Source organism: Ammospiza nelsoni, chromosome 4 (assembly GCF_027579445.1).
Source record: "Ammospiza nelsoni isolate bAmmNel1 chromosome 4, bAmmNel1.pri, whole genome shotgun sequence".
NCBI classification, from domain to species: domain Eukaryota; kingdom Metazoa; phylum Chordata; class Aves; order Passeriformes; family Passerellidae; genus Ammospiza; species Ammospiza nelsoni.
The window spans coordinates 70,687,709-70,715,591 of NC_080636.1; the positions used below are offsets into that span (position 1 = coordinate 70,687,709).

The 27,883-nt window shown below is 37.0% G+C and overlaps 1 protein-coding gene across 3 annotated transcripts in view; it reads left to right on the forward strand.

Annotated features, from left to right (window-relative positions):
* Positions 1-27,883, forward strand: part of GRIA2 (glutamate ionotropic receptor AMPA type subunit 2) — an 89,106-nt gene that overhangs the window by 39,640 nt on the left and 21,583 nt on the right. For all 3 annotated transcript variants that reach the window (XM_059470488.1, XM_059470487.1, XM_059470486.1), the window contains exons 3-9: positions 1,094-1,333; positions 5,481-5,677; positions 9,910-9,963; positions 12,227-12,388; positions 26,152-26,319; positions 26,587-26,691; positions 27,378-27,488. In XM_059470488.1, the coding sequence (XP_059326471.1) occupies positions 1,094-1,333; positions 5,481-5,677; positions 9,910-9,963; positions 12,227-12,388; positions 26,152-26,319; positions 26,587-26,691; positions 27,378-27,488 (1,037 nt within the window). The remainder of the gene's footprint in view (positions 1-1,093; positions 1,334-5,480; positions 5,678-9,909; positions 9,964-12,226; positions 12,389-26,151; positions 26,320-26,586; positions 26,692-27,377; positions 27,489-27,883) is intronic.

Below are 27,883 nucleotides of genomic sequence, written 5' to 3' on the forward strand. Positions count from 1 at the left end.
AGATAAAAATATATTATTAGTTCAAATCTAGAAAATTCTAAAATAAACCAAGTTATTTTTGCCCTTATATGAGTTATGGTCAAGGATTAGTGTACTAAATGGCTGGGCAAAATTAGCATCAATTACACTGTGATTTCTATCTATAAGCAGGTCAGGTGTCTCTAGAAGGATGTGTCTTGCTCAAGGTGACTCTGCAAACCAAAGAATGCATAAGTGATAAGTGTGAATTAATCAGAGATTAATATTTCCTTCTCGTACCCTGGCTTTAGAACCTAGGCACTAGTATGCCCTGCAGTCTCAAAGAAAAGAATAGCCCAGAAAGAACCAGCTCTTCTGCACAGGCTGTTGTGGTCAGTCACATTCATCAACTGGCTTGAATTGTCTCCAGATAAAAAGTGAATGATCAGCATGATATTTACACCTATGAGGTTATTCTTCCTGCAACATGACCGCAAGTGTCAGCCAGAAGGACCAGCTTTTGCTGAGTCCTACAAAGCAGGGATTAAAATAATGCTTTGATACAGGAGGGCTTTAAAGCAAATGGACTTCTTACTGCTCTTGATAGATTGGGGTTCAGTTTTGGCTTTGCGTTTCCACAAATGGAAAGTTATTTAAAGTATTTTGTAGAAAGCTCAGTGAGTCTTGACCTCAGAGGCAGTTTATTTTTAACATGACAAAATATTATCTGTTTCCATAATGCTATGGATGGTCATAATGTCTCATTTTTTGAATTGCAACTGCCATTGATGTCTGTCATCACTGTTCTTTACAACATAAATTGAATTTAAGAGTTAGTTGGTGAGTTTTATTTCTGCATTTATCATCTAGGAGTGTGCACCACTGATACTTTCTTCTTTTGTTTTTTCTGGTGTAGGTTTTATATTACTGATTGATAATGCTAACAAATTATCTCCATAGCAGAGTATTACTTTTTTGCCTGATATTTATGTGATCAGATACTTTTCAGACATACATTTCTCATAATGTATACATATACATTACATTTTTTTCAATATTTTTTTAAATTGCAATAATTTTCAATAATTTTTAAAAATAAATTCTCCTGCTAATTTTCTGTCTTTCTTCTTTCTAGTCTGCTCCCAGTTTTCAAGAGGAGTCTTTGCTATTTTTGGATTCTATGACAAGAAGTCTGTAAATACCATAACATCATTCTGTGGGACTCTTCATGTCTCCTTCATAACTCCCAGCTTCCCAACAGATGGAACACATCCCTTTGTCATTCAGATGAGACCTGACCTCAAGGGAGCTCTTCTTAGCTTGATTGAATACTATCAGTGGACCAAGTTTGCATATTTGTATGACAGTGACAGAGGTAAGGTGTGGTAGTTTTTACCTGCACCCTGTTTGGCAGGTGTATCTCGTTGAAATCTGGAATTCATATTAGATAAGTAAATAATAGAAGAAATATTTACCTCCAACAAGTGTAAGTGTAATTGAATAAAGTGTTTCTTGCATTTAGAAATGAGGTTTTGGGACAGAGACAAAATTGTTCAGTTGAGAATGAAATTATTATGGTATGCATTAATAGAATTGCAGCTCTTAAGCAATGTGGGATTAGTCACATGTTGAAAAACAGTTTCTATGTAGGTTTTTCTTTTTTTGTTAAAGAAACATCTAAGGAGAAAAAAAAAAAAAAAAAGTCTGAGCATGAAGAGCTATCTGCTACCACAGATTCACTCCATGTATGCAAAATCCATAACTGAGCACCAAGCAAGCAATAAATCTTGGATGCAGTCAGTCCCTACTTCTTTGGAGACTGCTTTTGGTATTGAGTTCCTTGCCTCTGTTGAGCTTGGATTTTATTGTTGGTGTTGATAAACCCAAACCCATTGCTCAGGATCAATTAATTCCACCATACATCCTTCTCATGCCCTTTTGTGGCTGTAGTAGTAATAATATAACATTTTATGAACTTGAAAATGTCACTGGCAAATTGTGGTATATCAGTTAGTTTTCTAAGAAAAAGCAGCTTTATCCAGAAAAGGTGGGGTTTTTGATTGCTTTTTCTGGAATTCCATTATTATAATTCTATTTTCAGGTTGTCCTCACCTAGTAGTCCTTGGCTACCTCTTCTATCTTACCTGCTCCTGTTCCCTTTAAAGTGGCTATTTTGTGGCTTTTCCGCATGTTCATTGGTCAGAGTTAAATAACAAATGCATTTTAAATTATAAAATGCTAATAGAGTTAAAGCATACCACACCATCTTTGGTTGAGTAATGGGGTGACTTTAAATTCCCTGCATTCTGATGCCATTTTATACATGATGTTCAGAAGCTGAAGGGGTCTCCTCCAGAGAGTTCTGTATCACTTTTGTAATGTGTTAGTTAGAAGAACTAATCCTGATGTGTAACCTCCAAAGGTAATGTCACATGGAACAATGAATGCTAAGCTAATTTCTCTGGCAATTCATTTTCAAATTCACATTAGAATCAGAAACATTCTCTGTCTTTTTAGAAAGGACAGATGTAAAGCTACTTTCTCAGCCAGTACTCTTTCAATCATCTAGCAGTGGGTAGAATGTGACCTGCATGTGATTTATATTTAGGAAATACTGAAAAACACCTAGTTCTTGTGAGCTGCACTGTCTGGATCTTACCAGGAATATCAGCATCACGTTGTTCTTTGTACCCACCCTTAGGTTCTTCCTTTTTTATTTACCTCTTGGTTTTAATTGTGGCAAGGCACCCCAGTGATAACAGGCTCCAAGGCATGAAGCTCCTGCCCTTATGTGGAGTAAATCTTTGCTCCTCAGTGCTCCCCCCAGGTTGCATGAGGTCAGCCTGCAGAATCAAACAGTTTGTAGCCAGCTACATTGACATCAAATCCCACATACACAAGTCCACAGTTCCTTTAAGCATTTTCCCTGTTAATGGAGTGACAATGATGTATATTTAAGGAATGATATAGGATTGAAGATGTTTCCGCTTTCAGGAGTGAGATAAAAAAAGGCAAGGAGACTTACTTAACTTAATGGAAACTATAAAGGCTAATAAGAATTACTTTGGTGACTTATTCCTAAAGAATTGTTTATTGCTGGTGTTGGAGCACTTCTGTGTTTAGGGACTGACTGACTGAAGTCCAGGGCAATTTGCTGTCATTCCTGTCCTCAATTGAGGAGTGAGGCCATTCAGTAGATGTGTGCCCAAGCTATTTCTGCCTTAATGCAGTAGTTATTCTCATGGAATGTGGAGTAGTTACCATCCTTACATCCTCTCTGCCATTACTAACACTAAGTTTTGGAAAAAGTAGTAGCATTATTGTAAGATTCTATCTGTAAAAGAATTGCTAAGTTATTCAGCCTCTCTTCCATCTTTCTTTTCAAAGCTCACTGCTTTAAAAGTTTGTCTCATGATAACCAAAAGAGGTTCAGGACATGAGTTTCCCAGGCAGAAGTGCTCATGCAGCTTAAAAAATAGCAACTGAAGTTGCTGGAGTTTTCTCCTCTGCTGAGTCTCCCACTTTTGTTGCTACTCTCTAGAAAATTTGACTTTCACAAAAGTATTGCTGCAAATGCTTTCTGTTTGGTTGTTGTGGGGTTTTTTTGTGATTTTGCAACATGTTATTGCCATCAGAATAAGCTAAGCTGTATGAGGATGACAAATCTGCCACCAAAAGAAAAATAAAGCAAGCAATCCAGGCAGCCATTTGATATCTCTGCAGAGAGTATGTCAAGAAAAGAAAAACCCTGGGAAAAACAGAAGATTAGAGGAGTAAAATACAGAAACCCTTTGCAATGGGTGGTATTAGCATTAGTAGACCTTTATAATTTGTGCCTAGGTGAGATTGTTTAACTCAGAGGAATTTTTGACAGGTTGGAGGACCTGAAATCTACTACATGATATTTGAAACAATTATTCAGAATAAACGGCATCAGTTTGGCTGATTTGTCTTTTTTTAAAAATTTTAATTCATCATTTCAAGCAGCATTTTGAGGTTTAAACATACTTTAGTGCTTTTCAGTGTTTTAAGATGCTCCCTGCATCTCAGTTTGCTTACATCACTAATCTTTCCCTTTTAACACAAGTTCACCAGATTCATCTTTGGGATTTGAAATAGATTATATGTACCAGTGGACTGTAGTTATCTGTGATTTTAAATATTCATTACATGACATACAAAACTTAATATCAGTCTTTCTTAAAGAGACTTGGCAAACCAGAATTATATAAGATAATAATTCAATTTATGCTTTTGGAAGTCTGCCATTTTCTGCCTTTGCTGATGACCAGTCTTGTGTAGTGCTGTATGTCATTACCATTTTCACTGATGAAGATGAATTGCTAAACACTGACCAATCCTTATTTAATATTATGTCTACAGACTGTGAGACAAATTAATTTTCAGTGCTCTTCTTCTATGTTTATGGGTATAACCACTATTATTTCTCATGAAAGTTATACCTGAAGCTCCCTTTACATACCACATCAGAATTTGTCTCAAAAAAATCACTCCTGATGTTTGATTGTTTCAGGAGAGAAGAATGGGCAAAAATGTCAATTCACTCATACGAAAGTCTAATTTTTTTTTTTCTTTATAATAGTATCTGGTGTCCCTAAAACTGCTCTCTAGAATTATGTAGAATTCTCTGGTAGGAATTGAAACATGATAAGTCTCATTCTTGTACTACTGGAAGTCATTAAAATTGTACTTTTTGTATAGCAGGAATTAATTTCCAGCAGTAATTTTCATATTTCTCTACTACATTAGCTCATCCCTAAAAAGTAAAATCTGTCAAGTAAAATCTTCACTGGTTTTACAGTGTATCACAGGCAGTTGCATCAGTGCAAACATTACAGCTTCCTATCAGGAACTTGCTAAACGTACGAGATGGAAGCAAACTTCTCTACGCTGCTTGTAGGTGTTAGCATTGAGCCTGCTTATCTATAGGGAAAAATATATCTCAGCACATCTTTTATAATCAGGGATGTGACTGTAAGCAACAGAAATAATAAATCCATTACCATCACTGCAGAGCATGAGAATTCTGCCATAGACTTCAGTGAGGTCTGGGCTTAAATACAGCACTGCTCAAGTGCTGGGAACCAAAGCTGTTCAATAGCTGTTGTTTAAGCAGCTGATCCTTTAATAAGGCTCATCCTTTTTGTAATAGGTGGCTGATCCTTTTGCTCTAATTGGATCACTCCTCTCCTAGAAGATCTCTTTCCCACTATGTGGAAGTCCAGCAGCGGATCAGTGAAAACAATGAAATCCAATTCTGAAGAAATTGGGCCAAACCTAAATGTTGCACTTATGAGGCTTTACCTTGATGCCTTGCAGTGATGCAAATGGAAGTTTTATGTAATAATAATTAATTTGACCCACATATATCTTAGTTTCTGATTTCTACCTACTTGTGACAGGTCAAACAAGTTACAGGAGAACTTAAATAAGTGATCTCACAAATCACATTGTAGAGGCTTTGTCAGTCATATCTTCTGTTTTCTCCTGTGCTTTGATAGGATTATCAACGTTGCAAGCTGTGCTGGATTCTGCTGCTGAAAAGAAATGGCAAGTGACTGCTATCAATGTAGGAAATATTAACAATGAGAGAAAAGATGAAACTTACCGTTCACTGTTTCAAGATCTAGAGGTAAAAAAGGAAAGACGAGTGATTTTGGACTGTGAGCGCGATAAAGTCAACGACATTGTTGATCAGGTTTGCTGTTCTCCTTTCTTCAGTGACAGCAGTTAGCAGTATTCTATAAGTAAATGTAATGAGTTCATTTGTTTTGATGGTATTTCTGTGATTGTTATGAATCATTTGGCAGTCACAGGTTTGTATTGAGGACTGCATATGTGCCAGGGAGAAAGTGAACACACAAATCCTATTATCCCTACCTTTGCCCAAAGGCAAGATAACTCTATCTGGATGATCCTGTATAGTTTTCTATGCTAGTTATTTAAAAGAAAGGCACTAATTTATGAAATACCTTGTTCAGACTCTTTTACAGCATAAGTAGTATACTGTATTATACATAGTTGCAACACTATTATATCTGGTCTGATACAGTTAGTTATGTCTAAGGATTAGTTCTTTTTACACCTAGAAGGTATCTTCTCCCTCTAATACATTTTCTGAGAACCTTTTATGTGTAGGGAAGACTGTATCACAGCTTCTCTTCCTCATTTAATGCCCTTTGAAATTTGTATTTTGAAGCTTTTTGTCATTTGTACTTTCCTTGCTTGTCTCTTCATTTTGTGTCACTCCTAAAGTGTGCTAACCAAAATTGGATGCTGTTTTTCATAGCTAACGCCTCCCGAGCTTTAAAAAGAGCAGCAAAATCTGTCTTCTCTCCACCCATGCAAATTATTTGCCAAAATGACTTTTTAAAAAAAAAAATCTTCTTTTTAGCAACACTATCATGGTTCTCTGATTCAAATTACTGCAGTACTTTGAAATCTACCACTTCAGTCCTGGAGCCTAGGAAGTTCTTACTGGCTCTGTACCTTCCTACTTTTCATGCATGCAGAGCACAATGGAAAATTGTAAGGATAGTTCCCTGTTGGCTTGAGCTTCGTCATGTGAGACTGTGCAGCATCAGGAGGGATGTATCATCAGAGTATGGATGTATTTGTTTGAAGGTTTTTTGAAGGGCTTGTTATTTTGGTCTTTGTTTTGAAGGTCGTTATATTTTGAGGAGGCTCAGACAATGAGCAGTGTCCTTAATGCAGTACATTATGTTTGTGTGTTTTATTTGGAATTCATAGCCACAACCTCTTTTTCTGATTTTCAAGATAAATTTGAATTTGATCCTGTTCTCAAGATAAATTTGAATTTGATCCTGTTCTCAAGAGCATTTAACTTCTGAGAGTTTGTTCTGTCTATCATCTGCAGTTTTTAAAAATCATTTTCTTACTTATCAATGTCAAGAAATGTACAATGTAGGGCAATGTTTGACATAAGTAGTCCTTATAGGTCATCTTCATTTGGTTCTGTGTGGCTTTTCAAACGGTTCTTTACCTACCTTACAGTGACTTTTTCTCTTGTCCATGTCTCTTGTGAGTTTCTAATGATGTCCTACAGAACAATCACCTTTTTAGACTCAGGATGTCACATCTTGCTGCTTCTTGATTATCAGACCAGAGAAAAGAAAGATACTGCTTTGACATGTTTCGATCTTGACAAGACTATTTTTAGCATTTACCTTACTATCCTATACATTCTTTTTAAAATAAGTATGTAGTATTCATTATAACTTCTGATGTGAAACTTTGGCTGACTGTACTTTTCTTTAGTTTCACCTTTCAGCCACTTTTTATAGACAAGAACTCTCTTTTCCCTTCAGTTACAACTAATTTTTACAATCTTTGTTTCATAATAGACCTATTTTTGTCTTTGTCTGCTTCTTATTTGGATTGCATTTCTGGGATATTTTTCTTGCCCTAGTTGCACTTTGATGGATTCTGCCTTTTTTAGACCTTTAGAGTTTCTCAGCTTATCCCCACAGACTTGTGCTACTCCTCAGACATACAGCTGGCTAAGCTTTTGTTTCTGCTGTTTTGATTTGTATGTCACTGAAGAATCCTTGATAACAACCAAATCAGCCTCACAGGACAGTTAATATAACTCTGGTTAGTTGTTCTCCTCTAAATAATTTACTGGTCTGCCCTGGAATATGTTCTCTTAAATGGTTTGCAGCTGTCCCAAATGGGTTTAGTCTTGTAATTGTCTTCAGAAGATAGCCTAGTTGTTTCTGCACTTTTGTATGGTTTTTAAGCCCATTATTCTTCCAATCAGTAAGTTCCCTTCCTCACATTTAAAGGTAAAATCACTTTCTATTTCCAAAAGAAAGTTTAAATGATTCTCTAATAATTTTATCATTCTCTTGAAATGAAATGTTGAGCAATGGATTTCTTGGCCTGCGAGTATACTTCGAGTGTGTTCTGATTTTCTTTTCTAATAGCAATGTACTTTAGGTCTTGATTTGCTACAAGATTTATTTCTTGAAAAATTACTTTAATTTCTGCCCTGAAAAAGACCCTCAGATATTTCCTTCATTTTATGAGGATGCCTGAAGTAAACACATCATATCAGTATCTCTTTTTCTGTGTATTTTTACTGCAAGAAATGCAACAGGCTTTCTGTTAACCAGATTTTCGTTGAATCCCAAAGTACTATTTGCATTGCTCAACACAGAAAGGAACAATTTCTTCACTTCCTTCCTTGCTTTCTATTACTGAACAAATCTTTTCATTTTGCTTTGATTTACCCTGCAAATATTTTAAGCTGAGGTGACAGCCTCAGGTTTACCCAGTTAGACTTTGTAGCCCTTGGATCTTTGTATAGGCACAAAATATATTTGCCAAGTTGCTTTATCATTCTTGTTTTTGTTCTTGTGTTATAGTTTCTCTTCAGATTTCAATGATTCATGTGAGTTGAAAAATATTTCAGTTCCCCAGCTCTGTTCAGTCTAGTTTTTGTTCCTCTGATCTGGCAAGTCTGTGTTATCATGCTCTTCATTAAATGGCTTCTGTCTCTTCTCAGGCAGCTTCCTTTGCAGAATCTCATTTCACCCTGCTAACACCCTTTAGGCAACTCTGTAATTACTGCCACTACTTGTCTATCCCTGCCAGAGAAGGTCCTCTGAGCTGCTGAATAGCTTTTGTGTGCACAGCTCCTTCATCGTGGCTTTTGGTACCACTGAAAATACCACTGAATTTTCGTAGTTTTAACTGGCAGCATCCTTGAAGTTTCAGCAAGCTGGGTTAATAAAAGAGTACCCAGTGGCAGCTAGAGCAGAGTTACTGAGCGTTAATTCAGAGGCTTGCAGCTGCTGGTTGTCTTCTCAGGTACCAATGATGAAGAAATATTTCATACAGAAGAGCTAATCTACTGAAATTATATATAACTGAAATTTCTTTGGAAGCAGCAGCAACGTAAGAAACACACCTTGAAAATATTTCTTACTTAAACCTCTTAATAAGTATTTAGTTTTAAGTAGTGTGATCCAGGTAATTGTTTTAGGATATGTAAGTCCATATATCATATATATATATCTATATATATAGATATATATATACACCTCAAAAGAGGAACAATTTAATTACTTCATTACTTCCATGGCTTTTGTAATGTGATCCCTCTCAGTCTCAAACTCTAGTATGTAAACTCAGTGTTAAAACTGCTTTCAGTTATATTTCTGTAACTTCATGAAACCAAGTATGTGGAATGTTGTTCACTAGTACCCTGATATAAGTTTCAGGATACCTAGTCTGAATATTTTAGCTATATGTTAAAAGAGGAAATGAATGAGTCATCCTCTCTTAATTTAAGTTCATTGTTCAAAAGATGGAATAAACCTCTAGACTCCTCTTATCTTGCCCATCCTTCCTCTGGAGAAGTGCTTAGCTTCAAAATGCAAACTTCGCCATGCAGACAGAGCCTTAGTTGGGTTTGTTTGGGAGAAGAATTCATGCTATAGGTGTGCCAGCAGAGATGTTGAGAAACCTCCAGCTGGCTTTGAGGGAGATGGTGAGGAAGACTAAGGGCAATAAACAATCTGAACTTTACAAGGTTTCCTCATAACTCATGAATGTCAGTGGGCAGAATCGGTGGGCGTCTGAGGCACAGTGTTTCTGGCACGTGATGCCTGCTCTCTCCTGGCTGGTTGTGCCCTGATGCACACCACAGCAATCAGCATTCAGCACCTGTGTCTGGAGGGACTCTCCCTCTTGGGACTTGGACTTCAGCGTGGCTGATTTCTAGCAGCAAAGGGTATGCTCAGTGGTGCATTAGGTAAAATAAAGGATAAGCAGCACACAAACTCAGCATTGCATGGCATTAACGCTAAAAAATTTTTACATCACACTGCATTTTGAACCTTTCAATCTTTGTCTGTATACCAGGTGAACATTCTCCATTATGGGCTATTTCTTCTTTTTTCACAGGTTATCACAATTGGTAAACATGTTAAAGGATACCACTATATCATTGCAAATCTGGTAAGCATTCTTAGTGTTTAAAATACCTGTATTGCTCATTTGACTGTTTGTGGAAGCACACCAGCTGGTATTTTGTTTTGAATACACCTCAGAAAACAGAAAAAAGCTAAATATTTTTATCCTTGCTAAATTAATGCTTGCGTTGAGATTATATTTGTTTATTGGCTGAGTTTTTTCAGGCTTTAAATACCTCTTATCATATTCCCATCAATGGGAATAAAGGTTGCTCAGCACCTTCAATAGAACTTCTCTTTTTCTACATACTTTAGAAAAAGAGTGTATGTAAAATAGAGAAATAACTTTCTGCATCATAGGATGATACATTCATTCAGCAAGGTGATGATTTCTCTCTCACAACTTTTAAACTACTTAAGAATCACAGTTCTCACGTTTCATTCTACTAGACTAGTGAGTCTCAGATTTCCACATTTCATCCCTCAGGTTGGCTGGGTGATCAGTCTGAATTCATGTTTTCTTGAACACAGGTGATCAGACTGTAGAGCTAATGGTGTTCATGCAGGGAAAGCTCAGAAAACTCACTAAATTCTGTCAAGGGAATTTTTTTTAAATTGTGTCTAAAGGTGAAGGGCCTTTTAATTGATATTAAAGTCTATAAACACCTTCTTACTGAAGCTAGAGGAACTCATCCAGACCTTTTTTGTAGACAAAGCAAATTCTGCACGCCCAAATCTCATTTATCCTGGTCAAGAAAAGAGTTTTGGGGGCTGTATAGTGCAAGTGCCACCAAACGATTTTTTTTATCATTTATCTTGAACTGTGACAGTGTTTGATATAAATTCCAGCAGGGCCCCAATTGACTCTGTCTTCCATAGTGCTTTGAGGAGCCTGAGGAAACAGAAGGAGCATGGTGTGTCTCTGGCCCTTGAGGCATAACCCCTGACTCCTCCTGGCCTTTGATGGAAACACTTCCCCCTCCAGGCAGGCAGAGCTCTGAAGAGTCATGTGGGTGCCATGGTGTGAAGAAATCTTTTGCTTTAAATGCCTCTTTAAAAGCTGAACACTGGGGTTTCATTCCTATATCTTAATAACTAATTTTTGGATAAAGAAATTGAGGTGCTGATATTCATAAAGCAGGCATAAAAGTCTTATAAAATGTGAGAAATTATCTGTTAGACATCTGTGGTTTGCATTGCAAATGTTGCATAAACAGTATTTTGAGTCTTAAGGGAAATTTTCTAAAATGTGCCCAGTGGATTTCATGATGTTAACTGGTTGCTATTTTAACCATTGCTTTAAATTTGTAACAGTAAGTCCATAAGATCTAAAAATTACTGAATCTTATGTTTTAAAGCTGTTTAATATAATGTATAAAGTATTTATGGAAGTGATTTTAAAAACTTGTTTTTCTCTGCCAGAAGGAAAACTTATCTAGTATTTGAATCATATCTTCACTGAATCCACCTGCTTTCTTCTTTTTGGACTGTAGTAATATTCTCCTCCAGTCTGATCAGTCATTCAAGAAATTGATCTATTTTGAAAACTAAGAAATGCAGATAGATGGAGAAGAGGTTTGAATATACAATGAATATCAAGTTACATGATCAGTGTAGAAGTGTCTGCATTAGCAGGCAACAACATGAGGATCATTAAAATGCAGTAACTAAAGACCATCTCGTATAGCAATTGTAGCAACTTCTGATAATGAGGTTTGAATTTGCTGCTTCTTTTTTTTATTCACTCACAACATTCATTTATAATGAAGCATCTGACATCATTATTTCATGTAAATGCCTTTGTATGGTTATTTGGGTGAAGTTAAATCACAGAAAACAGAACACAAGAACTTTTTTTAAGAATGGGAAGTAGTTCTTTATGTCAGAGGGTTGAGGCAGTGGAGATGGCAAGTCCTTCCACGTGCTTTGGAGTTCCTAAAAGAGAGGACACAGCTGTGGCTGTAAGTATTCCTGCCTAAAACCTGCTTGCCTGTTACTCATGTCTCGTGTTCCCTTTCTCACCTAACTGGTCCTGTTAAAATTAACAGGATGTTTAGGATGGCAAGGACAGGTCCACTGAGCCCTTCCTCACCATAGAAGGGTTTGTCTAGTGGGCAGCAAGAAGCATTGCTGGCTGATGCAGCTGATGACTTAATCCTGGCAGCCCAGGGTTTAAGTTGGATCCAGTTTGAGGAAAATGTTGGCTTACTGTTCTGCAGTAGAGGTCATATGGTAACTCTTGCTTTTTATACACTATTGAGAGAACTGCCAAAACTGTTAAAATAACAGACAAATGTTTTTGTGCTCAGGGATTTACGGATGGAGATTTGTCGAAAATTCAGTTTGGAGGCGCTAATGTCTCAGGATTTCAGATAGTTGACTATGATGATCCCGTGGTGTCGAAATTTATACAACGTTGGTCAACACTGGAGGAAAAGGAATATCCTGGTGCACACACTAGTACAATCAAGGTAGGTCTTATGTTTGTTTTAACTACACTAGAAGTACAGGAAGTGAAGGGTTTGGAGTAGAATAGCAAGGGACAGAGAAAGCCCTTGAAAAGCCACAGTCCCAGCATAATTTTATATTTTTTAGGAGTACTTTTAACATTCTCTGTCATAGGACTGATTGAGCAAAGATACTACACTCTTAAAAATGTTCAAGGTTATTTTTTTCTTGTGTCACTGTAAATCTGTGCCTGACAGTTTGTTAGGTAATTGGTTTAGATATCATGATAGATTAACTAGATCTACTGACTTTTTTTGATTTTTCTCTTTCTCTGTTTTGAAATGTTTCTCTTTCTCTGTATTTTGAAATGCTTAAAGACAAATATTAATCATTTCTGGGGAGCACAGATTTAGCACTTTTTTGATGTAACACAATAACAAAAAGAAATGGTTAGACAGTTCCTTTGAGACAGATGCCCAAGTCCTACAAAGACTTAGAAAATTCAATGCTGTGCCTGACATGCAGAATCATGGTCTGATTTCAGGCCTGCATGACACACAATGTAACACTGGGCAAGTGGTTTAGGTTTTTTACCTCAGTTTTACTTCTGGATGAGACTGGGATAATAGTACCTTCTCACTTTCTCTAACTATCAATTAGTGGCTGCAGGATATTAAAAAGAATAATTCAATTTTAATGTTAGATTATTTCTGCTTTAAGTAATACAATCAGAGATTTTAATAAGAACAAGGCATTAAATAGCTCTAAAAGACAAAAAAATAAGTTGCAAATGTTCTAGCCATATCTTTTTTTGTGCTATAATTTGAATATGAAGCATGTTCTTAATTTATAATGAAATTAATAAAAAGTTCAGCATGGAAGGAAGAACCTTTTTTTTTTCAAAGGCCTGATAGAAAACCTTAATTTTAATTAAAAAAAAAAAAAATATAGACTCCTTTTTTATGAGGCCAAGTTTGGTGGTAACTTAGACCAAGTGATTTTTTTTTTTTTCTGGTGGTTATTTTTGTAGTTTAAAGTCTTTATAACAGAGGTAGTGAATTTCTTACTTGATGTTTGGAAAAGTAAACTGGAGTCTGTGTGAGGTCTTTAGGTACATTTGTATTACAGTTGTGGAGTGTATGTAATCTGTATTGCTCTCATTTAGGAAATAGGGAAGGGATGTGACTGTGGAGAATTAACAGAATCCTCTTGTCTCTCTGATTCTTGAGTGCCCAAATCGGCCTACACACTCATGTTGCAGAATCATAGTCTGGAAATAATAATAGGGAAATACATAAAGCACATGACTGCAGTGAAGAACTCAAACTGAAACCTTCAAGATGCAGTTTTTATCGAAGATGGAAAAATAAATGTGTGACACACAGTAGTAAGGTCTCTGGTGTTACTTACACAGGGGGGGAAATTGCATGTGTTAGATAACATGAAATGGTGGCAATGTTGTATTAAAGCACTGAAGTCTCTAACTCTGTCACAGGAATTCCCTTTATTTCTTCCATGATAAGTCCTTTCAATTCTAGTAGAAAGTGAAAGAGTTGAAGCTGAGTATTTGCATTATCTTCTGCTTTTGAGATTTATTTTGTTATGCATAGGAAAAGTAAAATATCTTGAATTTCATTAATTTAAGACATATTTTAAATTATTTTAAAAGGCTGACTTCTCTTCCTTTTTATATTGTTTGCTCAAGATATATATAGGACTGCACTGATACTCACTGAAGAAATTGAGATCTATGTTAGATTATCAGATAATTTAAAATGCTAGAAGTGTTGATGGTAGGAAAGTGTGGATGCATATTGCGATGTTTGGTGACATTGATTGTATCAGTTGCTGTATTTCTTTGTGTAGCTTTCTGTCTCTTGCCCTTATACACATATTAGTTGTCATTTTTGCTGGCCATTACAGGTAGGGTTAGAGGTATGTCACATTTCATTCCCACTTTAGAGGGAGCTAGAGGCAGGGCAGAATTATAGAAATCATGGAAACAGGGCAGGAAAGGTCTTTGAGCAGTCAGTCACCCTTCTGTCCTCCTTGCCTGAAGGCAGAATCAGATAAACCTGTGCAGTTCCTCTGAGTAGTGATTTCACAGCTTCTCCAAGCATCTATCTCAGCACTTAAATGATCTTGGGTTTGGCTTTTGTCTAACCTTAATCAGCCTTGATATCACCTAATCCATTACTCCTTTATATGTTTCTAATGGCTGTGAGAGGCTTCTGCTTTTTCATTGTCCTCCTGTATTTGAAAATGGCTGCAACCCTTCCTGCCTTTCATTCCTCCCTGCAAAACCAAATAATCTCTTTTCTTTTGAATTTTCTGCTCTCAGATCCTGTTTGTTATTTTGCTCTGGAGCTTTCTATTTGGTACCTCTTTGAAATGCCAGACTGGCTACTGCAACACATCTGAGTGCTGTGCTGAGGAAATGGAAATAATGGCTTCATGCATCTCAGAGACAGTACTCATTTCAGGGGGCTCTTTTGTATTAGTTTCTTTTACTTTTTTTTTTCCTCTCCTCACCACCATGACACCTAGTGAGATGTATTTCTCATGGGATCGATGCTAACAGCCAAATCTTTTTCTGCATTCCTTTCTTGTGCTGCTGCCAATTTAGATGGGCTCATACCATATCTGTCCACTTCATCGTTACTTTTAAGTACAGGCTTTTTTCATTAACTCGTGCTGAGTTGCATTTCTTACCTGTCCTTTGTGAGCATTTCATTCCTTTTTATATTTTTATTCTAGCTGTGTTGCCCTCTGCTTCTGTATAAACATCTAGATTACTGAGCAGGTTAGTGCACTGATCTCCCACTTGTCCCTTAAGTGGTCTTACAAATAACTTTTTTCCCCTTTTGATTTTGAGGTAGTTGTCCAAATTGCCAGTGTTGATAATTGAACTTTTGCTCCCAGTCCCATGGAATCTAGGAAACTCTTGCTGCAGATTCTGTATGAAGCAGATAGGAAGGCTGACAAGAGCCCTGCATCGTCAGTATAGAAATGAGAGGTGGTTACATGCCCCTCACAGGTAATATTATCTCTGGAATTGCAAGTGTTCTGTCGTTGCAGACAAAAACATTGCAACTCTGTTGTATTGTCTTCCTTTTTTAATCCAAAAGTAAGTGTACGTTCATTTCACATTACAAAATGCAAGCCAATGGACTATGACTGAGCTGATAAGACACACCACAGCATCCAAGCACAGTCCTGAAAATAGAGAAAGGCACCCTTTGCAATAAAATGTGTATTTCAAAGGAACATGCTCTTCGAGAAAGAAGAGCATTGCTAAAAGCCTCTTCCACAGATGCTGTATCAAATTACTTTAAAAATGTATCTTTTCAATTTATAAAATATTAATTATAAAAAAATGCTATCTTAGGACATAGATGAGAAAGGACACTGATCTCATTTGTTGCTGCACTGTACCTGTACTGATAAAAGCACAAGTTTTATAGATTAAGCAGGATGCTTAAAACAAGTGCTTTGCAGACTTTTTTACAGAATATTTTTATGTCTTTCAAAATTAACGCTAATACATTGTTTACTTCAGGTTAAATTTAAAACATTTCTGTTGTAACCAAGGGTGTTACCAGTCTCTGTATGCAGTTCTAGAAGAGCTGCTGTGTAGATCTTGAAACACAGAGTTGAGCATCCTCACTAATTTTTAGTCAAGTAGCAAAAAGAAAGACATGTTTAATTTTATAAAGCCTGAATAATAACAAGTTGAAATTTTCTTTTGATCCAGTATGGCTTTCTGAGCCTAATGCTGTTCCAGGCTGTTACCTTCAAGGCAAGCTTCTTTATCTTGTGGAAGGACCCTAAAGGACAACACATCTGTTCACATCCAACTGCTCCAGTTTGCTGATCTGGTCAGCCCATTCTGTCTCTTTGGTCCATTTGCTGAAAGAAGCTCAATCAGTATCTCTTGAAGGCTAGTGAGACATAAGTTGTATTGCCTTTGTGTGGCTGGGTTTTAGTAGAAGGGGACCACAGGGGTGGCTTTTGTGAGAAGCTTCTGGAAGCTTCCCCCACATCCAGTGAAGCCAATACCAGCTGGCTCCAAGACTGACCCTCTGGCTCCCCAAGGCTGAGCTCATCAGGGAAGGTGGTGGTGCCTCTGATAACGCATTCAAGAAGAGGACAAAGCTGCTGCACAACAGCAGCCAGAGGGAGGAGTGACAATATGAGAGAAACAGCCCTGCAGACAGTGCAGAAGGAAGGACAGGGGGTGGACCAGGTGCCAGAGAAGAAATTTCGCAGCAGGGGAAGAGTGTGAGGAGGAAGTAATGGTAGAGATGGGTGCTGAACAGACTGCAACCCCCTTCCACAGCCCCCTGTGCCACTGTGGGAACAGAGTATAAAGAATTTGTGAGTGAAGTTGAGCCCAGGGAGAAGGGAGAAGTGAGTTGAGATGTTTGGTGATTTGTTTTTTATTTTCTCATTATCTCGCTTTGGTTTGATTGGTAATTAAATTTTTTCTGAGCTGAGTCTGTTCTTCCTGTTATGGTCGTTGCTGAGTGATCCCTCCCTGCCATTATTCCAACCCGTGAGCCTTTCATTTTATTTTCTCTTCCCAGTCCCTCTGAGGAAGGGAGTGACAGAACCGCTTTGGTGTCACCTAGTGTCCAGCCAGAGCCAAACCCCCACCTAAGCACTAGGCTTCAAGTAGGTATGTCCTGTGAGGGACAGCAAAGATCTCTGAGCTTGTCTCCTTTGGAGAGGAGGAGGCTGAGGAGTGACCCCATTGCTCTCTACAGCTTTCTAAGGAGGGAGAGTGGAGAGGATGGTGCTGAGATCAACTCCTTGGTATCCTGTGACAAGGGGATGTGTGGGAATGGTTCAGAGCTGCCCCAGAGCAGGTTCAGACTGGACCTGTGGAAGCATTTATTTACATTTCTTTCATTTTTAGGATAGTCAAACACAGGAACAGTCCTCCATGAGTGCTGGTCAACATCCCAAGCCTGTCTGTTTGAGAGGCATTGGGACAATTCTGCTAAAACCCACTTTAGAATTGGTCAGCCCTGAATTGTTCAGGCAGTTGGACTAGATAATCATTGTAGGTCTGTCCAACTGAGACAGTCTATTCTACAAGCCATCCTACTCTGGGATAAACTTTTGTAAGAGCAACCTGAGGCTTGAAGTGCCTGAGACAGCTTGCATATGATATATACAGAAACTATGTGCAGCATGCAGAAAAAAATTTGGGGCTGCCTGGTTGAAGACCTAATTAAGCTCAGACTCGTAGAGAATCCCATTGTGTCAGAAGGTGATAACAACCCTGGTACTCATGCAGCTATTTTGGATGGGTGAAACTGTTTCAAGCTGGCACATAATGTTTCAGATTTTCTCTTTTCATGGTTGTATTTCTGGCTTCATAATCTCTTTTCCCATCCAACAAATGCATAGCTAAGATACCAAAAACACTAGATTGTTTTTACTCCTGATTTTGTCTTCAGTAATTTCACATTTTCGGGTTTTTCTTTATAGTCAAGTCATATAGTCTTTAGGCAATTATTATGAAACTATAAGTCAGGAGTAATGATGCTTGTAACTGACAGATGCTGGTTTAACTATACTGGTGCTAATTTAGCAGAAGGATTCAATACAGGTAACATGCAGAAGAAAAAATACAAACATGCATAGCACACATTTACCTTGCAGAAATAATTAACGTTTAGATGACACACTTATAATAAGGAGCAAAGAAGAAAACAATGTGAACAAAGAAGAAAACACAGAAAACAATTATGCACACTGAAGATTCAGACGGCAGTTTGTGTAGATATAGATGACAAAGCAAAAGTGTACAGTTGATGAATTAGACATTATCTTCATTTTGGGCCTTGCCTCTTATGATTGCAGCGTGTTGGAAAATGGTTTTATAATGCAATGAATTTTAATAAGAGTTATAGGGGATATTCTGTTCCACCTGCTACAGTTTTAATAGAAAAATAGGATTGGATATACCTTAATTCATGTGGATCATAACGATTTATAAATACGATTTTTCTAATAGGTAATTTTTAGTATTTATTACAAGGTTGAACAAAGAACTGATCTGGAGTATTTTTGGATTTTATAAGTTTCTTGATAAAACTGTAGATTTTTGAGATTGTTCTGCCTGTTTTCAGTCCTTGCATTTTGGTTTTCTGGGCATAAAAAAGATACTCATCTGGCAGTTAGTTTCACTGGGCTTTCAAATCCCACTGTTCAGTCTTCTCTATTTGAAAAAATAAATACAAAAAATGTGAGCATAAAAAATTCCAGTGTTCAACTTCATGCTTCTTTTTAATAGCTTAAGGCTGTTTTGTGTAAGTAATCACTCATTCCAGCATAGCTGGTTTGGGTTGGGTTGTTGTTGTTGTTTTTCTTTGAAGAAAAGTCAATTAAAGAATGGAACATTTAGTCACTGAAAGCAATGGGTGGTTTGAGGCAATATCTGTAGATTTGTCTCAGACATGCAAAAGGCCAATTGACCCAGATCCTTCGATCCTGAAAGTGAAAGTGGCTAAACTGTGCTAAAGCAGATTTCAGAAAACCACAGAGCCAAGGTCTGATGTCTCTATGAAGCTGTGTTTCTTTGAACTTGAATCCCCTTATTCTTAGTAATTATAAATTGTTAAGGATCTTCAGCCGACAAAGTGCAGTGGATTCCACCTGCCTATTTTTCCAGGAACTCTGTATTGCCTTTTCTCAGCCAGCAATTCATCTGGATATGGTGGATATAAACAGGAAAAACTACTATTCCTTCATGATTCAAGTGTTCCTCAAGGTCAGACATAACCCTGGCCTCACAAAGATCAATGTCATTTAGGACAGTAAAGCTTGATGGAGAACTGGGGATAAGAGGAGCAGAGGGACTCATGGACAAAGATGAAAATAGGGGGAGGAGGAGGAATGATGTCATGCAAAAAAGGGGTCAGCAAAGTGAAAAGAGGCTGTTGAAATGTGAGTGAAAGACACAGAAAAGTGGTGCAGCTCAGAGCTGGAGAGGCATCTGTGACTTCAAGTTTCTCGGGTCAGGGGAATAAGGGAGGAGGAGAAGCACTGGGGATACTTGAATAAGGAGGGGAGACATGCAGGATTTTTTCTGGGGCAAGTCTGGTATTAAGGACCAATTAATGTTGGTAGCTGCCCGTATTACCTGGCATGGGGTGGCAGAAAAGTAAAAATGAAGTGTTTATTATTATTTGACAATAACTATGTCTTGGTGAAATCAGGAATCTGGTGAGAATGGTGTATTCAATTCTATTAGTATTCTGCTTGGAAATTAGATTGGAGCAAACAGGAGGAAGCTTTTTATCTTGATACAGCAGGTATCTTGTTGCTGATTAGGGTAGATGAGGAGTGATAATGAACATGGGGAATTGCGGTTTAGGAATTGTTTTAGGGGTTTTTGTGTTTCTTCTTTTTTCCTATTGTTTTACATTTAAGGCTGGAACTATTACTATTAGTTTTAAATGGCATATTTTGAAAATTCTTAGAACACCACAGTGTATAGGATGAGACCGCTGATTGGATTTTTTTCTCCCTCTTTCCTCTTGGAAAAAAAAAAAAAAACCCAAAAACCAAACCAAACAAACAAAAAAACCAACAAAACAGCAAACACCAAAAAATGCCAAAACCCATACTCACAATAAAAAGTCAAAGAACTCTACACATACTTCAACACTTCAAACATTCACATTAATTCTTTTAAATCCTTTTCTTGGAGTTTATCTTTTTCAGAGAATTCTTTTCCCTTTCTATTTGTACATTCTGTTCTCATTCCTGCTTGGTCTGTTTTCTGTTTTTCTGTTTTCACTACTGTGACCAAAGGCTTCAGTTTTTGCTGCTGGATCCTGCTGATTTTTAATACTGTTGAGAGTCACATACTTTGTTCTGACTTAGCCTTGAAGAAAAAGATTTTATGTATTTATCTGGTGAAAATTAAAAAGTTGTATGTTTTTTGTGTTTTACAGTGAATTCAAGGTGATTTTATCATTAGCGGCATTGCTGGTTTGCATGTTTATTCTAAGTTAGAAGTAAGATTGCACAAATCATTCTAGAGTCTTACTAATTTTGCTACTATGTATATTTTCCTTAGGCACTGGCATGATTAGAATGTAGCAGCATCTTTTATAAGTGAAATGCTGTGGGTTCAATTCCAAATAATGTTTTTTTTTGTTATTTCTGTAAAACTTCTTTATTTCAAATCCAAGTAAATGGTTTCCATTTACTATAATGGAAGACCAAAGTGCTTTAAAACCTGTATTCTCAATGTAAGATAAAGAAAAGGTAGGTACCTGCACTCTTCTTCTCCTGCTGAACTAGCACCTCTGATGACTCTAGTGAGAAGATTGTTCTGTACTGGAAGCAATCATGGGGGAGGAATTACAGTTCAGGAATCTCATTCCTATTAAAGAAGAAGATAAAATAGGTAGAAAGGCCAAGCACTTTGGGCTTTATAAATCTTGTGATCTTTGCTATATTCAGTTTTTAACAGAGTGAAAGAAGGTCACTTTCTCCTATAAATATCCTACAATGGGAGCATTAGGATAATTCCAGTGCCCCAGTCTTGTCAGTCTCTGCTGGATGTGCTGTGAGCATGTCTTTGAAATAAAAGTTAGACTTCCAGGAATTTGGGGTTTGACAAGTGCCTGTTACTGGGCTATCTGTTCTGGGTGTGCTTAGAAAGCAGCCTTTCTAAACCAAGCAAAGAGATAATTAAAACACAAAGCATGTCAATAGTCAGCAGATTTTCTGGATAGCAGTTTTGGAGCTGAACACAAGTTTTTCTAAAGTGACAGTTGCTTAAGGTGTTCCTTGCATCTCGTGCAGTATGGTACTTCAAAGCAAAAATGCCTGCTTGTTTAGGTTTTCTGTGCACACTGAGCGCTGCAGTTGTGTTTGAACAAAAGCTGTTATCAAAGTTGATGTGACTGCACAACTTTGGGAAACAAAATGTAATAAGGATAGTATATTCATTAAGATAAATAGGTCTTGGTCTCTAACCTCATCTTTTCTGAGATCAATCTAAATAATTTTTTAAACGATCAGGTAATTTTACGTTTTATTAATCTCTCTTCCTCTTTTAGTCAGGACCAGGGTTGTTATTAAAAAATTTGCAATTATTATTTCCAAATATCTTGTGTATGTATGCAGTTATTCTCAGCTGGAAGCAAGTCAGTTTCTTGCCTATTTTCACAAGAGCATCATCCTAACAAAGAGGAAGAGCCCTGCACTGTCTCCTCTGGGCTCCCTGACCTCTATCTCACATTGCAGTATTTGAAATATGGGCATAGGTAATGAAGATGCTCAGGTGCTCAAGGCCCATTTGCAGTTTGACTGGCAGCCAGCTCAGCATGCTGCTGTGTACACACCCCCATTCATGCTAAAGCCTGCACAAAACAGGTGAGAAAAAAGCCTGATTATGGGCACAGTCAAAGGCCATCTTCACTTCCAATTACACTTTTGTGCACAAGATTTGACAATGTCTCTTGTTTCTATTGGAAATAGCTCTTTGCAATTCCATGTCCTGTCAGGATGCTATGAAAGGTGCCAGGAGCTCCAGAAGGAAAGAGCTATTTCCAATCAGCTAGGTAATTTTCGGTTAGCTCTCTTATCTGTCAGACCACCTTCAGGTATTTTCCAAAGTGTGTATAATACTGTCTGTTTTAAAATAGCTCCCAGTTACATTAAAGACCTTTAAGAAGTCTTTAATGTTGCATCAGTTTGACTACACTGGAAGTGCAGGAGACAGTTGCCCAGTTCCTTCACAGTTCTTAACAAGTAACTTTGGGCCTCATTTCTTTTTTGCTTGTGTGTCTGCATATGTATGTACCTATGTTTTATGTGTAATTTATAAAGATGTAGTAATGTTTATATCAGTCTTTCTGCTTTTGTTGTATATACTAGCATTCTAGTAGAGAAGTACTTTGTTGAGGGAAAAATGCAGAAAATTGAGATCAGAGATTTTATTATAGTTTAGAGTTTATTTTGTATATTTGCTGATATAGAAATTGTTTAAACATGACAGTGGTGAAAGTGTGTTTAGACTCATTGATTCAACCCTTCTGCTCTTGCAACCAAGAACATTTCCTACATTTCCTCTCTCAGAATTTTACTGCTCTCCAAGGGAATATATTTGTATCAGATTTTAGGCCTCCTTTCTCTTATCCTCTGTTAGTGATGCAGTGCCCCGTCTCCTGCTGTTCCAACATCACCCCCATACATGGTGAGGAGCCTCCATCTGTGCCTGTTGCAGACTGATTTCTGCCTTTGTGAGTGCTGCTGCAGCTGGATCTGCCATTCTGCCTGAGCTCTCCCTAGTGTCTTGTACAGCAGCACTGCATTCTTTGATGCAGCTGGAAGAGTCCTGCCAAAATTCTCCCATTACTTTGTCTTTCTCTCTGTTGTGCTGGATTAGGGATGCATGGCTAGTTCACAGTCTGTGTGAGTGGTTTTAGCTTGTTACTGGTGAGTCTACAGTGTAAGCATCTGCACCCAAGGTGATCGCCCTGCATTCCTCCCCCATCTCAGGAGTCACTGGAGATCAAATGAGTGAAATATAAAGCACAATTAATTTCATCTTCAGAGAAGGTGTTAAACTGATCAAATGAATCACACCTTAGAATGCTTTTTCTCTTCTCTGACTCTTGAAAAAAAAAAAATCCCAAACTCAAGATAATCTGTCTCTAATCTCTCAAGGATAGATTTAGACATTGCAGATATCCAAATCAAGAGGAAAAGATTCTAAATCACAAGAAGTCAAATTCTTTTCCTTTTTTCTTCTTTTTTTTTTTTTTTACATTTATGTCTTCACAATTTTATTTCTTTTCCACTGCTTAATTATATGGTCTTAATTATTTTAAATGTCTGATCATATCTCTCAGTCATGAGCACGTGGACAGGCATTGAGTGAAATGCAGGTCTAACTTGCCTTTCTTATAATATCTTACAACTTTGTAATATACATATACCAGAATATTGTTATATCCTGGGGTAGTGTTCTGCCATTTCAGCTTCAGAAGATTCAGTTACTGATATGTACAAAATAGAATCCTGGCTCTTTTAGCTAAGGGTTTCCAGTATCTCCTGAGTTACTGGCAAACATCTGAATTTACAAAAGGCAACATCTTGCCAGTTTTTCTTGGACAGCACATGCAATAACTTCTGCTTAGTCTGGGATAACTTTGTTTTGTCTTTACTTTTCAAATTCATCTTTGCAAGTGCAGCTTACATATTTTACTACAGTCTATAGAGCATTTAAGTTGAAGGTAGAAAGTTCAGTTAGAAATTTCAGTTGAAGAAAATTACATGGATATTGTGTTTTCCCTGCTTGGCAATTAAGGCATCTACTTAGGGAAAGTTATTTTCATTTGACATTTCATGCAATCTATGTTTCATAGCAAACGGCATAAAATCTTTAGGCAATTTATCTTATCAGTTTATTATCCTAGTTCTAAAATTGTGAGATGCAGGATTTTTTCTTTTGCGTATTTTTGCCATGTTTTAATTAATTTAATTTGATTCTGTAAGAACTCTAGTATAGTACCTATTTCATTTTGTAGTAAAGTTGCTGATCTTATAATATAAAGTTGAAAGGAACAGAAATTATATTGGGAGATTTACACTGCCATAAAATTGTAAGGTGTAAGACCCCATCCCACTTCCACAGAATAAAATTCCAAATAGTGCTGCTATTTATTTTAATAATGAAGATCAGAATGTGGATGAATCTCCAGGAAAACAAAATGAATCAAGGCAGGGCTAATGCATCCTTCAACTTCCAACCATTTTATTTATTATGCAGACACACACACACCTCTGCATGAGCAGGTTATTGGTCTGTCATTTCTTGTTTATGGTAATGAGTTCACTTTGGTTTAGTTTGTCAACTTTACATCAATTTATGAAGCTGTAGATAGTGTTAATGAGCCCCATGAAGGTTATTAGGAGCTGAAATGTATGCACAGTAAAGCAGCAAGGAATGATTCGTGGCCTGCTTGCTTTCCTGGCATCTCCAACAGTGCTTTTAAAGTATTTTGAGATCCTTAGATTAAAGCTGTCTTAATCTAAATTATATATGTGATGACATGCATGCACACACAGATACTGATTGATAGGCAAAGCTCTGCATAATCCTCATGTATAATTGAGCTATGAATATTCAGGTCAGTAATTAAATACTATAGAAATAATATTCTTGAGATAATACATTAAATACATCTCAATGATCCAATCAATCATAGAATAACTGAATTAGATAGCATTACACCATCTCAGTTCCAAACTCTTATTTTCTCTGCTACCCAAAGTATGTTTTGATGTTTGATGACAATGCTGTGTCCAAAGTTTCTCAGAACACTAGTGTGGCACAGTATGTTTCTGTACTGCAAAGAGCAATGTTTAAAGTACTGCTGGGCAGGGTCCCTTTTTCTCCTTATCTCCTCATCTCCAAATTCATGCACACCATTTAAGCACTGGTGCTCCAGTAGGAGGAAGTCGTAGTGACTCCAGCCAGTCTTTCACATCATTCTTCTGCTGTTCTGATCCCTTTAAATATTTCTGTACAAGTCACTGAGAAAACTTTATTGAGAAGATTGACACCGATCACTGAGCGCACTGATCTTTAAAAAAGAGTTCTACTTTCCTTTTTTTTTTCCTTTTCTAAGGTCTGACAGTTGCACACAAAAGTTAATCTCAATTCGGGAGCTTGCTTTCGTTACAATTACAAGAGCCTTCTGCATGACTTGAGCCAACTAATTAAAATTCTCATTAAAGTCTGAGCCATTGAAGCAAAGAGCTAATACATCATTTCTCTCCACTTTACAATTTATATATTTTCAGCATCTAATAGCTTTCACAGGGATCATTCCATTCATTCATATGCCTCTAAGTGGTTGTATTCTGGCCGATATTTCCAAAAATGGCTCTTTATATTTGGCATAACTGTGGTGTTCCAGACTCAAAAAAGCCATCCAACAAAGTCCTCAGTGTATGTGCACATGTGGTTTCAGTTCAGTTAGTTATTTGAGATGTAAAATTTTCCAGTCACTGAAGATAAATGCTTTTGACCATTTAGCCCCAGTTACTGATGCATGTGATGACAGGATTCCTCTCTGATGTCTCAGAAGTTGTAAAGCTCCTTATATTATGTCAGTTTAGGGGCTCTTCCTCACCTATATTGCTGTTTGAGGGACATCACTTCTTCCAGGCATCTCTGCCTCAAAACTGCGGTGTAGACAAGGTATTGCACACATGAAAGTAGCTACCCCTGAGATTTTATATTTAATGGGAAAAAGTTAAATGCATCTATAGACAAATACATGCTCTTTGGGTTTGTGTTTATATGTCTGGGAGGAGATGAAATCTCAAGATCTGTGAATAAATGCTTCTCCATGAAGCGTGTAATCAGAGGAACAACTTCTTATCTTTACAGACTAGCTCAGGTTAAACACTGAAAATTATTTCTTTTTTTCCATTTTCACCTGCACGGACTTCCAGCCATATCTGCACACAGGACTATTACACAGCTGTAAGTGAGAAAAAATGTAACTCACACTGAAAACATCTGTAAATCTTTAGCTCAGGTCTATTGGCACTGTCCCTTACCATTCTGATGAACCCCAGATGAATTTTCACAGATACCCCTCAGAGGGTAACTAAGGAAAAAATTGATTGATTTCAAGCATATCTTACTATCCTTTCTAGTGTTTAATGGATCACCAAGTGGATTGGAAGGTATACTGAAGCTGAAGACGGTTTTTAATTAAATATTTTCACTTCTTTTCAGTATACCTCTGCTCTGACCTATGATGCTGTTCAAGTGATGACAGAAGCTTTCCGGAATTTGCGTAAACAGAGGATTGAGATCTCCAGAAGAGGAAATGCTGGAGATTGTCTTGCAAATCCAGCTGTGCCCTGGGGTCATGGTGTAGAAATAGAAAGGGCGTTGAAACAGGTAGCTTCCCTGGAGTGGGTGTTGGGATGAATGCATGTGAGAAATGCTTGAAAATATCTTCTAGTCTCCTAAGCTGTCTGAATCTTGCTGGGAATAATGTGGATGTGAAGTCCTCAGGCACCTGGCTAAGATAATATATTGCATATGAAATTGTCTCCTACATTATTGTTTTTGAAATTTCAATAATCATTTGAGGAAATAAAAAACCCATCTTCTGAAAAGAAACAAGCTTAATTCTTCTACCACTTGCATCTTCATCTGTTATAGGTTCAGGTGGAAGGGCTAACAGGAAACATCAAGTTTGATCAGAATGGAAAGAGAATCAATTTTACAATAAACGTCATGGAGCTCAAAAGTACTGGTCCTCGGAAGGTAATTTGAATTGTCTTATAGTGTCTTTAAAGCAATGGGTTAAGGTAGGTACTGAAACATTAATTAAAGCACAAGTTGTGATAATAATTATTCATAGGTGTATTCTACAGTGGTCTTGCAGAATGAAGTAAACAAATGTAATATTCCTTTCTAACAAATATGAATTATTATTTCTGGTAAGTACTATGTAAGAGTGTTGTTCTTTCAGTTTTGTGGATGAAACTTTTTTCTTTCTGATCTGAATTGCTAAATATGAGCCAGCATTTGGAAAAAGATGCTTCTGAATGACAAAAGCTGGATACAGCTTTTAGTAATGTTTTTATAAATGTGTTTGTGTTTCTGCTCCAATTTCAAATCTCTCAGGGAAAAACAGTTTCTCATGTTTTGCTAATCTGGAGTATTTAAATTTTACAATGTATGATGTTTATACTAAAACCTGTTAATATGTGAATAAGAATGATGTACCTGTTCTAGAAAAGTAATGTAAACAAATGTCATTAGTTCAATCTTTTTGGTGTTTGTTGTAGCCTTTCACTACATAAATAGAAATTCTTACAGTGGTAAAGAATCCATAGCTGAAATAGTTGTCTGTGAGCACAAATCAAGGGCACAGTAATAACATGCTTTACCTTTTCCAGAAAAGTTCATATTTACTAGTGTCTGTGCATCCTATACACTCTCTTTAGATTGGATATTGGAGTGAAGTGGACAAAATGGTTGTGAATCCTCTTGATGGCCCTCTTGGAAATGAATCTTCAGGACTAGAGAATAAGACTATTATTGTCACCACTATTTTGGTAATTAACCTCCTATTTTGTCAGAAGACAGTCTGTCCAACAATGATTTGTTTCTCGACATTCTGTTAGTTTAAATGTACTGTCTTTTTATTATTTGAGCTTGTGAGCTGTTACCTATTGTGAAACATAATAAAATCTAGAAATTAGGGAAATGTATGGGATTCAGCACGCGGTTTTGATTTGTAGAGGATGAATGGTCTTTGATTGAGCAGCCTAGAGAGTTATGGTTTTTAAAACTGAAAATGGAAATTAATACCTGGTTTCAAAGGAGAGGAACTTTCTGAGAGGCAGACAATTTAGAGAATAGATTTTAGAGAATAGATTTTGACAAACAGCAAAGAGACTGGTTCTTATGCTTCAGGATTGTAGCTGCTATGGATTGGTAAAATGTAAAA